Below are 15,409 nucleotides of genomic sequence, written 5' to 3' on the forward strand. Positions count from 1 at the left end.
GGTGGATGACACTGGAGCCTATTATACAGAGTGAAGTAAGCCAGAAAGAAAAACACCAATACAGTATACTAACGCATATATATGGAATTTAGAAAGATGATAACAATAACCCTGTATGCGAGACAGCAAAAGAGACACAGATGTATAGAACAGTCTTTTGGACTGTGTGGGAGAAGGCGAGGGTGGGATGATTTGGGAGAATGGCATTGAAACATGTATAATATCATATAAGAAACGAATCACCAGTCCAGGTTCGATGCATGATACTGGATGCTTGGGGCTGGTGCACTGGGATGACCCAGAGGGATGATATGGGGAAGTAGGAGGGAGGGGGTTCAGGATGGGGAACACATGTACACCTGTGGTGGATTCATGTTGATGTATGGCAAAACCAATACAATATTGTAAAGTAATTAACCTCCAATTAAAATAAATAAGTTTAAATTAAAAAAAAAACTCAACATTCAGAAAACTAAGATCATGGCATCTGGTCCCATCACTTCATGGCAAATAGATGGGGAAACAGTGGAAACAGTGAGAGACTTTATTTGGGGGGGCTCCAAAATCACTGCAGATGGTGACTGCAGCCATGAAATTAAAAGACACTTATTTCTTGGAAGAAAAGTTATGACCAACCTAGAAAACATATTAAAAAGCAGAGACATTACTTTGCCAACTAAGGTCCATCTAGAGTCAAGGCTATGGTTTTTCCAGTAGTCATGTATGGATGTGAGAGTTGGACTATAAAGAAAGCTGAGCGCCAAAGAATTGATGCTTTTGAACTGTGGTATTGGAGAAGACTCTTGAGAGTCCCTTGGACTGCAAGGAGATCCAACCAGTCCATCCTACAGGAAATCAGTTCTGAATATTCACTGGAAGAACTAATGCTAAAGCTGAAACTCCAATACTTTGGCCATCTGATGCAAAGAATTGACTCATTTGAAAAGACCCTGATGCTGGGAAAGATTGAAGGTGGGAGAAGGGACGACAGAGGATGAGATGGTTGGATGGCATCATGGACTCAATGGACATGAGTTGGTGATGGACAAGGAGGCCTGACATTCTGCAGTCCATGGGGTCTCAGAGTCAGACACAACTGAGCAACTGAACTGAACTGAACTGTGATCATTTCACTGCTAGAAATATGAAGTTTATTTTCTCCTTAATATACAGGCATAGGCTCTTGCTCTAGCACTTGAAAATGAGGAACAAACATATAGAAGGAATCTTCTAGGATATATCTTTGTAAGTGACTCTTCATATGGAGAAGGCCACTACACAGTGCAATATTTCCAGTGTGTTCTATGGAACACTTGTTCTGAAAGAGACTCCATAAGAAAAGCATTCTCTGGTTAAATTTGGGAGACATACTTAAAAGCTATATAGGAGTTTTACCATGAACACTGTCATTTAAAGTCTCTGAGAAATCTTTAAGAAGCCTTTAACTAATTCATCACTTCCCAAATCTGAAGGCTGTAGAAAAATTCCCATGTATCTAATTTCTATTAACATCTTATGGAGTTAATGTTCCATGAACCAAACTTTGGAAAACGCCAAATCATAGAAACACATGTATCCAGATTTCCATCCTTTTCATCAGTAAACCTCTATGTAATTCATTAAAAAATCCAAGTCTATATGCATACAAAGAGAGATACAAGCTTTGGTTAATTTGAATGCTCAGGAATCGTAGAATATTCTGTCTGGCTAACTTAAAAAAAAAATTAACTGTAGAATAAGTGCTAAATGCATTTAACCCTTGATGAAAAGTATTCTGCCAACTCTCAAACTTTAAATATGATCACCTGAGAGTTTTGGTAAAGTGCGTGTTGGATTCAGTAGGTTTGGGGTAGGGATCAGAGGTTCATCAGCAACTGGATGATCCCAATGCAGCTGGTCTTTGGACCACACACTGAGCATCAGGCTACTTTTCTGCCTTGGAAAGCACAGTAAAATAAATACATTGTTATTTTGAATAACACTATACATGTTGATGAAGTCACACACTGAGACAGTTTAATTTTTTTTCAAATGTCCACTTGTTTTCTTGATATGAGCTTCCTCATATAAAAGTAAAGTGGGACCCAATGGGCAGAAAAGTTGCAGCCATAATGATTCTCTATCAGCACTTAGCATGAAATATGGTGCACTGTGCTGTGTGTGTGCTAAGTCCCTTCAGTCGTGTCTGACTTCTTGTGATCCCATGGACTGTAGCCCTCCAGGCTCCTCTGTCCATAGGATTCTCCAGACAAGAATACTGGAGTGGGTTGAACCATCCTTCAGGGGATCGTCCCAACTCAGGGATCAAACTTGCATCTCTTAAGTCTCCTGCATTGGCAGGCAGGTTCTTCACCACTAGAGCCACTTGGGAAGCTTGTGGTGCACTGTAGGTACTTGGTAAATGTTAAGTACACTAACGTATTTTTCATAAGCTTAATTCTCAGCCTTGGTAAATCTAAAGGTGATATAGAGACACATCTGCTAAAGAGAGAGTTAATAATACGAAATATTACTAAATAAAAATGAAAATGTTGCCAAACATGTTGCCAACCAAACAGCATGTTATGCAAAATACTTGAAAGAGAGAAAAATAGGATGTGCTAATAAGTGGTGGAGTCTACTCCTGACTCAGAAAAGGGAAAGGAAGAACTAGAGTCATAATCTGGAAGAAGGTGCCAGTTAAGAAAAGCCATGCTTGGGAAGTGGACACAGGCATCTGTGTCCCAAACATATGCTGGAATAGTCATAACATGAATGGAGATATGCCTTCCTCAGGCAGTCTACCCAGAATCGAAGGCATGTCTGGAAAAGGAAAAAAGGAAATATAGATCTTCCATACTAATCCATTCACCTCCTACAAATTATACTAAAAGGACTAAATTGGTACCAGTTATTTTCATAATTCCCCTATTTGTTGCACCATACTTATACGGTATAAATATTTTGAATTAGGAGTGATTAGCAGTATGAATTATTGGTGGTCATTATTCAAGTCATTCAGGACTCCAAATGTAAGGGAATACTATGATAATTTAAGGGGTTCAGAAACTAATCCAGAAAAGTGTGTTAGAATTATCTTACAATGTTTTGTTTTGTTCTAGAATGTCATTACTGTGCTGTTCATGGAATTTTAATTGAAATAGCTTTGGTACCTTTACTCTTCTGACACTTTGACATTGCCTATAAATATCCTTTGGTAGGGTCCGATAATTATATTAAATGGTACTTATTGACTGACTATCACCTGCTTGTGGGATAGTTCAACCCACACCATCTCACTGATGGAAGTATCCAAGATGAGGGTATAACCAGCCAACCACCCATCTTCTCTACTTCTCTCATCCTCATACTCCTCTACCATGCTGCCCCTCTATTTTTCCCTCTGTAAGGTCCGTCTAGTCAAGGTTATGGTTTTTCCAGTGGTCATCTATGGATGTGAGAGTTGGACTATAAAGAAAACTGTGCACTGAAGAATTGATGCTTTTGAACTGTGGTGTTGGAGAAGACTCTTGAGAGTCCCTTGGACTGCAAGGAGATCCAACCAGTCCATCCTAAAGGAGATCAGTCCTGGGTGTTCACTGGAAGGACTGATGTTGAAGCTGAAACTCCAATACTTTGGCCACCTGATGTGAAGAGCTGACTCATTGGAAAAGACTCTGATGCTGGGAAAGATTGAGGGCAGCACGGGAAGGGGACGACAGAGGATGAGATGGCTGGATGGCATCATCGACTCAATAGACATGGATTTGAGTAAACTCCAGGAGTTGGTGATGGACAGGGAGGCCTGGCATGCTGCAGTTCATGGGGTGGCAAAGAGTTGGACACGACTGAGCAACTGAACTGAACTGAACTGTTCTAAAATTTTTCCAGTTCTTTGAATATGCTATAGTCTTTCTTCCTTCTGTTCCTCTTTAGCACTGTTTGTTCTCACTGCTGGGAATATCCTTTAGCCATATTATGTTGATTCGTATTAAACTTCAGGTCTTAGATCTTAAGTCGAAAAATCAACTCTTGTTCATTGCCCCTCCTATGATCACTCCTGTATACTCTAAACAGTACTGGTCATACTGGTGTGATTTAACACACACATATATATCACTAGTTGCCTATACACACACACACATACATACATACATATATATATTTATTCACACATAAGCTCTGTAAAAAGACTGTGTCTCAAAAAAAAAAAAAAAAGAAAGAAAGACTGTCTCTCTTGTTCACTGTTATAATTCCCAGGAATGAGCACACTTAGTACACAGTAATATTCAATAAGAATTTGTTGAATGAAAGGGAAAGTTTTTAAAATGTTCTAATTTTACTTCAAGTCTACTGACCTTGGAAATCAAACAGTATATTATGGAAAACATTGTCTCTATAGGCATTTTCATGGACTAAAAAATAATAAAAAGTTATGTGTTTTGTTAATTTTAGCTACATTCTCACATTTTGCTGATATTTTTATAGAACTGTAATTTGGAGACCAAAACCTATAAAGCCTTTTCGGCAAAGGTCCCCAGAAGAGCTATATAAGTAGTGGGATAACTTTTTAAATAATCTCCTTTTTCATGATCTTTTTATAAAACTCTGAAACCATGAGCCCTCTAGTATTTAAAGAGCTAGAGCTGACACCACCTTTTTACATTTTGTAAGAATGTGAGCAGTAGCTTGAACACAGAACAGTAACAAAACAAAAGGTGTTTATTTTGGCTCCAAGTCGGCCAATAAACCTTTTCTATTTCTCTTTTTATTGGTAAGACTTAGACATTAAAAAAAATTATCTCTGTTTCAATCTTTTATACATTTACTCATCTTACCATTTTGAAAAGCTGAAGAACTTAAAATTTTGACTAGTAAAGTAAAATCCAATGAAATATATGCAGTGCTTTCAAATTAATCTGAACATTATATTAGTAAAATATATTGGAAATATATGAAACTTTCCAGATTAATCACTGCAATGGCTCCCAGTACCCTAGAAAATTAATACCAAAAATTTTTAGGCTAGCATACAAGGCCCTCCAAAATCTAGTCCTAATCAATGTTTCAAAGTTTTCTTTCTCTCTTCTTACAGATCTGCTTGTTACTCTAATGAAAGTGACCAAGCATTTGCTATACCAGAACATGCGCATGCATGCTCACTCAGTTGTGTCTGATTCTTTGCGATGCCATGGACTGTAGCCCACCAGGCTCCTATGTCCATGGAATTTTCCAGGCAAGAATACTGGAGTGGTTTGCCATCTCCTACTCCAGGAGAATCTTCCCAACCCAGGAATCAAACCTGTGTGTCCTGTGTCTCTTGCATTGACAGATGGATTCTTAACCACTGAGCCACCTGGGAAGCCATACCAGAACAGTGAAAGTGAAGTGAAGTCACTCAGTCGTGTCCGACTCTTTGCGACCCCATGGACGGTAGCCTGCCAGGCTCCATGGTCCATGGGATTTTCCAGGCAAGAATACTGGAGTGGGCTGCCATTTCCTTCTCCAGGGGATCAGAGTAGATGCTTAAATGTTAGTTAGATATTAGAAACTGGGTTTGTTTTAATCAATGTAAGTAAAATTTGCAGAGTCTATCTAGACCAGTGTTTCTCAAACTGCTTGCATTAGAATCACCTGGCAGGCTTGTAAAATTCAGATTTCTGGGCTCCACCCCAAAATCTGGTGCAGCTGGCTTGGATTGCAGTCTGAGAACTTGCATTTCTAACACATTCCCAGATGATGCTGATGGTCAAGGAACCAGACATTTTGAGAATCACTGGTTTGCTTGTTGACTGCAACTAAACTTGAATTGAGCTGCCTTTGTTCATGAATCTTTGAAAAGTAAGTCAGATTATACCACTTTTCTGTTCAAATATCTGTGCTGGTTCATCATTTCACTTCAAGTAAAAGGTGCTGTGCTTTCAGTGGCTTACAGGCCCATATTATTTGCCTTATACCTCTGGTCTCATTGCCTGCTTCCCCCCAAATCCCATTCTGATGCAGCCAAGCTGACCTCCTTGTTTTCATTTTGACACATTAAGCACCTTCATGTCTGAGGACATTCGCTCTGGGTATTCCATCTGCTTAGATTTTCTTAAATATTTGCCAACTTTTTTACTATCTTCAGTTCTTTGCTCAAGTCTCACCTTCTTAGTGATGAGGCCTATCCTCATTCAATACTGCATCTTGTCTATGTTCTCACTTATATCAGTGAGAAGCTAAAAAACCAAACTTACAGGAATAGAAAAGAGATTGGTGGTTTCCAGAGGTGGGGAATGAGGGGTTGTTAGGGCAAAATAGGTGAAGATGATAAAAAAAAAAGCAACAACAACAAACTTCCAGTTATAAGATAAATAAGTTTTGGGGATATAATGTACAGCATGATAACTACAGTTAATACCATACTATATATGTGAAAGTTTCTAACAGAGTAGATTATCAAAGTTTTCATCATAAGGAAAAAATTATAATTAGGTGAGGTGATAGATGTTAACTAAACTTATTGTGGTGATCACTTCACAATTACACATATACCAAATGATTATGCTGTACATCTTAAATTCATATAGTGCTATATGCCAATTATTTCTTAAATAATGAAAGTGAAAAATAATACTGCATCTTGTCACTCCTCTTCTCATTCCAAACCCCTGGCACCTCGGATCCTTCTTAACTTGTTTGATTTATACTTCTTTGGTGATATTATTAATAGCACTTAAACCATCTTCTAACATATATACTATATACTTCATTTATTAATTTTATTTGTTTATATTAGTTTTTATTGGAGTATAGTTGCTTTACAACGTTATGTTAGTTTCTGCTATACAGCAAAGTGAATCAGCTATGCGTATATATAGCCCGTCTCTTTTTGCATTTCCTCCCCATTTAGGTCACCACAGAGCACTGAGTAGAGCTTCCTGTGCTATAAAATGTTCTAATTATTTATGTATTTTATATATAGTATTAATAGTGTATATATGTCTCCCCAGCCTCCCAGTTCATCCCACCCGTTCCCTCTTTGGAATCCATGCATTTGTTCTCTATGTCTATGTCTCTATTTCTGCTTTGCAAACAAGATCATCTATACCATTTTTCTAGATTCCACTATATGTGTTAATATACAATATCTGCTTCTCTCTGACTGACTTACTTCACTCTATATGACAGTCTCTAGGTCCATTCACATCTCTCCAAATGATCCAATTTCATTCTTTTTTATGACTGAGTAACATTTCATTGTATATATGTACCATATCTCCTTTACCCATTCCTCTGTTGATAGATATTTGGGTTGTTTCCATGTCCTGGCTATTGTGAATAGTGCTGCAGTGAACTTGGGGGTGCCTGTGTCTTTTTGAGTTATGGTTTTCTTTGGGTATATGCCCAGGAGTAGAATTGCTGGGTCATATGGTAGTTCTATGTTTATTTTTTTAAGGAACCTTCATAATGTTCTTCATAGTGACTGTATCAATTTACATTCCCACTAATAGTTCAAAAAGCTATACAAATTGGAAAATAAGTAAAAATGTCACTGTTTGCAGATAACATGATACTATACATAGAAAATCCTAAAGTTACTACCAGAAAACTACTAGAGCTAATTAATGAATCTGGTAAAGCAGGATACAAAATTAATGCACAGAAATCTCTTGCATTCCTACACACTAACAGTAAAAGATCACAAAGAGAAATTAAGGAAATAATCTCATTTATCATTGCATCAAAAAGAATAAAATACCTAGGAATAAACCTACCTAAAGAAGTAAAGGACCTGTACTCAGAAAACTATAAGACACTGATGAAAGAAACCAAAGATGATACAGAAGGTGTTTTTGGATGGGAAGAATCAATATTGTGAAAATGACTATACTACCCAAAGCAATCTACATATACAATACAATCCCTATAACAGTATCTTTCTGAAAATGTTACCCATTGCCATTCAAGGCAGGAAATTAATTTCCTGTTTTATCTGCTTGTTAGTGCATACATTCCTTCTTTTAGACATTTTTACTAGTGGTCTGAAGATGTGAAATACCCCCATACACATATCTATTTAAATATATCCTGTACAAAATGGTGTTAGGGCTGAATATGTTTTAGATTGTAAAATTTCATAAGCAGACCCTTCACTAAGCACACAGAGTTAAGGAAACTACATGTTAGTCCCTAAGGTACTATGGATTTTAAAGGAGTAATTATTTTTGTTATAAGGTATTTTTAGTCAATAAAGAGTAGATCTTATAGGACAACAGTTTATACTAGTTTTTCATTTCTTTAGGACTTACTATATGACAAGTAACCCTCTAAACACTCCACATACTTTAGGTTATATAGTTCTCATTACAACCTTGTGAGTAGAAAGACATTGGAGTCCAAAGACCTTCAACAGCTGGCATTGGGTTACACAACTGTAAGAGGCAGGGTAAATTTCTATTCTAGATCTCTTTGAATCCTACTAAAATGAAAGTCTGATGGTTGGGCATGTAGAAGGGAGGCTCAAGTATATTTGTATCAGTTCAGTTCAGTCGCTCAGTCTTTGTGACCCCATGAATCACAGCATGCCAGGCCTCCCTGTCCATCACCAACTCCCAGAGTTCACTCAAACTCATGTCCATCGAGTTGGTGATGCCATCCAGCCATCTCATCCTCTGTCATCCCCTTCTCCTCCTGCCCCCAATCCCTCCCAGCATCAGGGTCTTTTCCAATGGGTCAACTCTTCGCATGAGGTGGAGTTTCAGCTTCAACATCAGTCCTTCCAGTGAACACCCAGGACTGATCTCCTTTAGGATGCACTGGTTGGATCTTCTTCCAGTCCAAGGGACTCTCAAGAGTCTTCTCCAACACCACAGTTCAAAAGCATCAATTCTTCGGTGCTCAGCTTCCTTACTGTCCAACTCTCACATCCATACATGACCACTGGAAAAGCCATAGCCTTGACTAGACAGACCTTTGTTGGCAAAGTAATATCTCTGCTTTTCAATATGCTATCTAGGTTGGTCATAACTTCTCTTCCAAGGAGTAAGCGTCTTTTAATTTCATGGCTTGCAAACACCATCTGCAGTGATTTTGAAGCCCTAAGAAGTAAAGTCTCTCACTGTTTCCACTGTTTCCCCATCTATTTCCCATGAAGTGATGGGACCGGATGCCACGATCTTCGTTTTCTGAATGTTGAGCTTTAAGCCAACTTTTTCACTCTCCTCTTTCACTCTCATCAGGAGGCTTTTCAGTTTCTCTCTACTTTCTGCCATAAGGATGGTGTCATCTGCATATCTGAGGTTATTGATATTTCTGCCGGCAATCTTGATTCCAGCTTGTGTTTCTTCCAGCCCAGTGTTTCTCTAGATGTGCTCTGCATATAAGTTAAATTAGCAGGGTGACAATATACAGCCTTGATGCACTCCTTTTCCTATTTGGAACCAGTCTGTTGTTCCATGTCCAGTTCTAACTGTTGCTTCCTGACCTGCATATAGGTTTCTCAAGAGGCGGGTCAGGTGGTCTGGTATGCCCATCTTTTTCAGAATTTTCCACAGTTTATTGTGATCCACACAGTCAAAGACTTTGGCATAGTCAGTAAAGCAGAAATGGATGTCTTTCTGGAGCTCTCTTGCTTTTTCCATGATCCAGCAGATGTTGGCAATTTGATCTCTGGTTCCTCTGCCTTTTCTAAAACCAGTGAACATCTGGAAGTTCACGGTTCATGTATTGCTGAAGCCTGGCTTGGAGAATTTTGAGCATTACTTTACTAGCATGTGAGATGAGTGCAATTGTGTGGTAGTTTGAGCGTTGTTTGGCTTTGCCTTTCTTTGGGATTGGAATGAAAACTGACCTTTTCCAGTCCTGTGGCCACTGCTGAGTTTTACAAATTTGCTGGCATATTGAGTGCAGCACTTTCACAGCATCATCTTTCAGGATTTGAAACAGCTCAACTGGAATTCCATCACCTCCACTACCTTTGTTCGTGGTGATGCTCTCTAAGGCCCACTTGACTTCACATTCCAGGATGTCTTGCTTTAGGTGAGTGACCACACCATTGTGATTATCTGGATCGTGAAGATCTTTTTTGTACAGTTCTTCTGTGTATTCTTGCCACCTCTTCTTAATATCTTCTGCTTCTGTTAGGTCCATACCATTTCTGTCCTTTATCGAGCCCATCTTTGCATGAAATGTTCCCTTGGTATCTCTAATTTTCTTGAAGAGGTCTCTAGTCTTTCCCATTCTGTTCTTTTCCTCTATTTCTTTGCACTGGTCGCTGAAGAAAGCTTTCTTATCTCTTCTTGCTATTCTTTGGAACTTTGCATTCAGATGCTTATATCTTTCCTTTTCTCCTCTGCTTTTCACTTCTCTTCTTTTCACAGCTATTTGTAAGGCCTCCTCAGACAGCCATTTTGCTTTTTTGCATTTCTTTTCCATGTGGATGGTCTTGATCCCTGTCTCCTATACAATGTCACGAACCTCATTCCATAGTTCATCAGGCACTCTGTCTATCAGATCTAGTCCCTTAATCTATTTCTCGCTTCCACTGCATAATCATAAGGGATTTGATTTAGGTCATACCTGAATGGTCTAGTGGTTTTCCCTACTTTCTTCAATTTAAGTCTGATTTTGCTAATTTACTATATTACAGCAGAAACCAAAACAATGTTGTAAAGCAATTATCCTTCAAATAAAATAAATAAATGAAAGTCTGAGTACAGAAATAGCATTTAGAATCAAATCCCTACTGGCCAGAGAAGCTCAGAGGGCTCAAACATACCGTGTATACACCAGGACCCAGAGACTCCACAGAGACTGAGACAGAACTGTGTTTGGGTGTCTCCAGAGGAGGTACAGGTCAGAATTGGATTGCTGCGGGGGCAGGGGCTCTGGTTGCAGTAGACCTGGGTATGGCATAAGCCCTTTGGGAGGAGGTCGCCATTAACCCACCATAGAGTCACTAGAACTTACACAGGACTGGAGAAACAGACACTCGAAGGGCACAAACAGAAACTTCTGTGCACCAGGACCCAGGAGAAAGGAGCAGTGACCCCACAAGAGACTAACCCAGACTTGCCCATAGTGTCCAGGAGTCTCTGGTGGAGGCGTGGGTCAGCGGTGGCCCACTGCAGGGTTGGGGACACTGAGTATAGCAGTGCGTGCATGGGACCTTTTCATTACCTCCACCATAGTTTGGCCTCAGGTCAAATAATACCAACAAAGGTCCGTCTAGTCAAAGCTATGTTTTTCCAGTAGTCATGTATGGATGTGAGAGTTGGACTATAAAGAAAGCTGAGCACCAAAGAATTGATGCTTTTGAACTGTGGTGTTGGAGAAGACTCTTGAGAGTCCCTTGGACTGCAAGGAGATCCAACCAGTCCATCCTAAAGCAAATCAGTCCTGAATATTCACTGGAAGGACTGATGCTAAAGCTGAAACTCCAATACTTTGGCCACCTGATGCAAAGAACTGCCTCATGTGAAAAGACCATGATGCTGGGAAAGATTGAAGGCAGGATGAGAAGGTGACAACAGAGGATGAAATGGTTGGATGGCATCACCGACTCAAGGGACATGAATTTTAGTAAATTCCAGGAGTTGGTGAGGGACAGGGAAGCCTGGAGTGCTGCAGTCCATGGGGTCTCAAAGAGTCAGACACGACTGAGCGACCGAACTGCACTCAACTGAGTACAGAAAAAAACAGGAGTAAAACAATTCTTGGAGAAATATTGTGACGTAAATTCACAATTTGGGGCTTAGTGTTGAAAGTGAGCTGTTCCATGTTCTATCTTCAACAATATAAGAGAAAAAGTCTGTAACAAGTAAGCCCACTAGTATTTCATGTAAATACCTCCTGCCTTATGTCAAAACTGTTTTTTCAAGAGCAACAGAAATTTTCCTTTAAATTAAAAACAAACTCAAGATTTTAAATGATTGTTTCCCATTGTATTGTTCCTTTCCTGTCTCTGTTTTTTGACCTAGAATGTAGAGTCCTTAGTGGGAATAGGAAGGGCATGATCATTCATCTCCATTAACAGTCTTGAGTGGTTTCTATGATCTAATCATCTCTGAGTCAACAGACATGTAAATGCTCATGTAGTTAGAGGAACTATTCATCCACACTGGACTTTTACTTAAGCTCTGTCTGCATCCTTCATAGTCATGTTTCAGAGAATGTCTCATTAACTGAGCAGATCTTTGAAAACTATACTCTTTCTTTCAAAAAAACCTCATTGGATTTATGCCAACAAAAAGCCAAACCCATTCTTTAATAGTTTAGTATTGGGGGGAACATAAGGAATTACTGTTATGTTCTAAATTCATTTATGATACCATGGTACCTTAGAGCAGAGTCAACCAGATTGCATTCACAGTGGAACCAAAACCTGTCATTTTTCAGATGTTCAAGTTCACTGCAGAGATGAAAGCAAGAATGACCCAAGTGCAGATAACCACTCTTTATTTCATCAGTTTGAGTCCATTACTGTCTGTGTCCTACTCATATATTTGGTCTTAAGAAAATCTGAGCACTGCAGAATTAATGCTTTTGAACTGTGGTGGTGGAGAAGCCTCTTGAGAGTCCCTTGGACTGCAAGGAGATCAAACTAGTCAATCCTAAGAAAATCAACCCTGAATATTCATTGAAAGGACTGATGCTGAAGCTGAAACTCCAATACTTTAGCCACTTAGTGAGAAGAGCTGACTCATTGGAAAAGACCCTGATGCTGGGAAAGATTGAAGGGAGGAGGAGAAGGGGATGACAGAGGATGAGATGGTTGGATGGTATCACCAACTTGATGGACAGAAGTTTGAGCAAGCTCTGGAAGTTGGTGATAGACAGGAAAACCTGGCGTGCTGCAGTTCATGGGGTTGCAAAGAGTTGGACATGACTGACTGACTGAACTGAGCTGAAGATAATCTTAAATATATCTTCCTCTTGATCATTTTTTTTTCCTTGTTATTAGTCATCTTGTTTTCCAAAATATGGTGCTATAGGAGAAAATTTTACTTCATGGAGAGTGAGTAAGGAGATTGTTTTTATGACTATTGTACTATGCCCACCTGACGATTTTTACCCGTTATCAGTGAAGTTAACTGAATTGTATGAGTGGATTGTCTGAGAATTTCATGACCTCTCTCCCTTGGGTGAGCAAATGAAGGATGCAGTGTCATCTCTTTGGTAAAAATCAAACTTTTCCCCCCATAACCATGAGTTCACTTACATTTGCAGGCATCTGGGGCAGAGAAAGGTCTTCGGAGGTCCCAGTAGAAGCCTGGCTTACATCGCTGGCAGTGTTGACCTTCTGTGTTGTGCTGACAGTCATTGCAGACGCCGCCACTACGATTCCCTGATGCCTCCCACACGTTAATGTCAAAGTGACAGGCATCAGCATGTCCATTGCACTTGCAGGCTAGGGGAAAGAAGGATCAGAGGAAAGCAAAGAATTAAAAATAAAATGACAGTTTCTCTAGTATTCAGGCAGTTACGAGTAGGGTAAACTGACTGCTAATTTTTTTTTTTAATAGTTTTTTCAGATTCATAAGTAGAAAACAGACTTGTGGTTGCCAAGGGGGTGCGAGGATGGGGAAAGGATAGAGTGGGAGTTTGGGGTTCAGTTCAGTTCACTTCAGTCGCTCAGTCGTGTCCGACTCTGCGACCCCATGAATCTCAGCACGCCAGGCCTCCCTGTCCATCACCATCTCCCGGAGTTCACTCAGACTCACGTCCATCAAGTCCGTGATGCCATCCAGCCATCTCATCCTCTGTCGTCCCCTTCTCCTCCTGCCCACAATCCCTCCCAGCATCAGAGTCTTTTCCAATGAGTCAACTCTTTGCATGAGGTGGCCAAAGTACTGGAGCTTTAGCTTTAGCATCATTCCTTCCAAAGAAATCCCAGGGTTGATCTCCTTCAGAATGGACTGGTTGGATCTCCTTGCAGTCCAAGGGACTCTCAAGAGTCTTCTCCAACACCGCAGTTCAAAAGCATCAATTCTTCGGCGTTCAGCCTTCTTCACAGTCCAACTCTCACATCCATACACGACCACTGGAAAAACCATAGCCTTGACTAGACGGACCTTAGTTGGCAAAGTAATGTCTCTGCTTTTGAATATACTATCTAGGTTGGTCATAACTTTTCTTCCAAGGAGTAAGCGTCTTTTAATTTCATGGCTGCAGTCACCATATGCAGTGATGAGCCCCAAAAAAATAAAGTCTGACACTCTTTCCACTGTTTGCCCATCTATTTCCCATGAAGTGATGGGACCGGATGCCATGATCTTCGTTTTCTGAATGTTGAGTTTTAAGCCAACTTTTTCGCTCTCCTCTTTCACTTTCATCAAGAGGCTTTTTAGTTCCTCTTCACTTTCTGCCATAAGGGTGGTGTCATCTGCATATCTGAGGTTATTGATATTTCTCCCAGCAATCTTGATTCCAGCTTGTGTTTCTTCCAGTCCAGCATTTCTCATGATGTACTCTGCATATAAGTTAAATAAGCAGGGTGACAATATACAGCCTTGATGTACTCCTTTTCCTATTTGGAACCAGTCTGTTGTTCCATGTCCAGTTCTAACTGGTATTCCCATCTCTTTCAGAATTTTCCACAGTTTATTGTGATCTACACAGTCAAAGGCTTTGGCATAGTCAATAAAGCAGAAATAGATGTTTTTCTGGAACTCTCTTGCTTTTTCCATGATCCAGCGCATGTTGGCAATTTGATCTCTAGTTCCTCTGCCTTTTCTAAAACCAGCTTGAACATCAGGGAGTTCACGGTTCACGTATTGCTGAAGCCTGGCTTGGAGAATTTTGAGCATTACTTTACTAGTGTGTGAGATGAGTGTAATTGTGCAGTAGTCTGAGCATTCTTTTGCATTGCCTTTCTTTGGAATTGGAATGAAAACTGACCTTTTCCAGTCCTGTGGCCACTGCTGAGTTTTACAAATGTGCTGGCATATTGAGTGCAGCACTTTCACAGCATCATCTTTCAGGATATGAAACAGCTCAACTGGAATTCCATCACCTCCACTACCTTTGTTCGTGGTGATGCCTTCTAAGGCCCACTTGACTTCACATTCCAAGATGTCTGGCTCTAGATTAGTGATCATACCATCATGATTATCTGGGTCGTGAAGATCTTTTTTGTACAGTTCTTCCATGTATTCTTGCCACCTCTTCTTAATATCTTCTGCTTCTGTTAGGTCCATACCATTTCTGTCCTTTATCAAGCCCATCTTTGCATGAAATGTTCCCTTGGTATCTCTAATTTTCTTGAAGAGGTCTCTAGTCTTTCCCATTCTGTTCTTTTCCTCTATTTCTTTGCATTGATCACTGAAGAAAGCTTTCTTATCTCTTCTTGCTATTCTTTGGAACTTTGCATTCAGATGCTTATATCTTTCCTTTTCTCCTTTGCTTTTCGCCTCTCTTCTTTTCACAGCTATTTGTAAGGTCTCGTCAG

At 39.8% G+C, this 15,409-nt stretch overlaps 1 protein-coding gene across 1 annotated transcript in view; it reads right to left on the minus strand.

Annotated features, from left to right (window-relative positions):
* The window catches only part of NTN4 (netrin 4), a 129,569-nt gene that overhangs the window by 41,065 nt on the left and 73,095 nt on the right, over window positions 1–15,409 (minus strand). Inside the window, exon 5 of the mRNA XM_052640357.1 lies at window positions 13,181–13,369. Coding sequence (XP_052496317.1) covers window positions 13,181–13,369 — 189 coding nt within the window. The remainder of the gene's footprint in view (window positions 1–13,180; window positions 13,370–15,409) is intronic.

The sequence above is a fragment of the Budorcas taxicolor genome, chromosome 5, assembly GCF_023091745.1.
Source record: "Budorcas taxicolor isolate Tak-1 chromosome 5, Takin1.1, whole genome shotgun sequence".
In the NCBI taxonomy this organism is placed as follows: Eukaryota; Metazoa; Chordata; class Mammalia; order Artiodactyla; family Bovidae; genus Budorcas; species Budorcas taxicolor.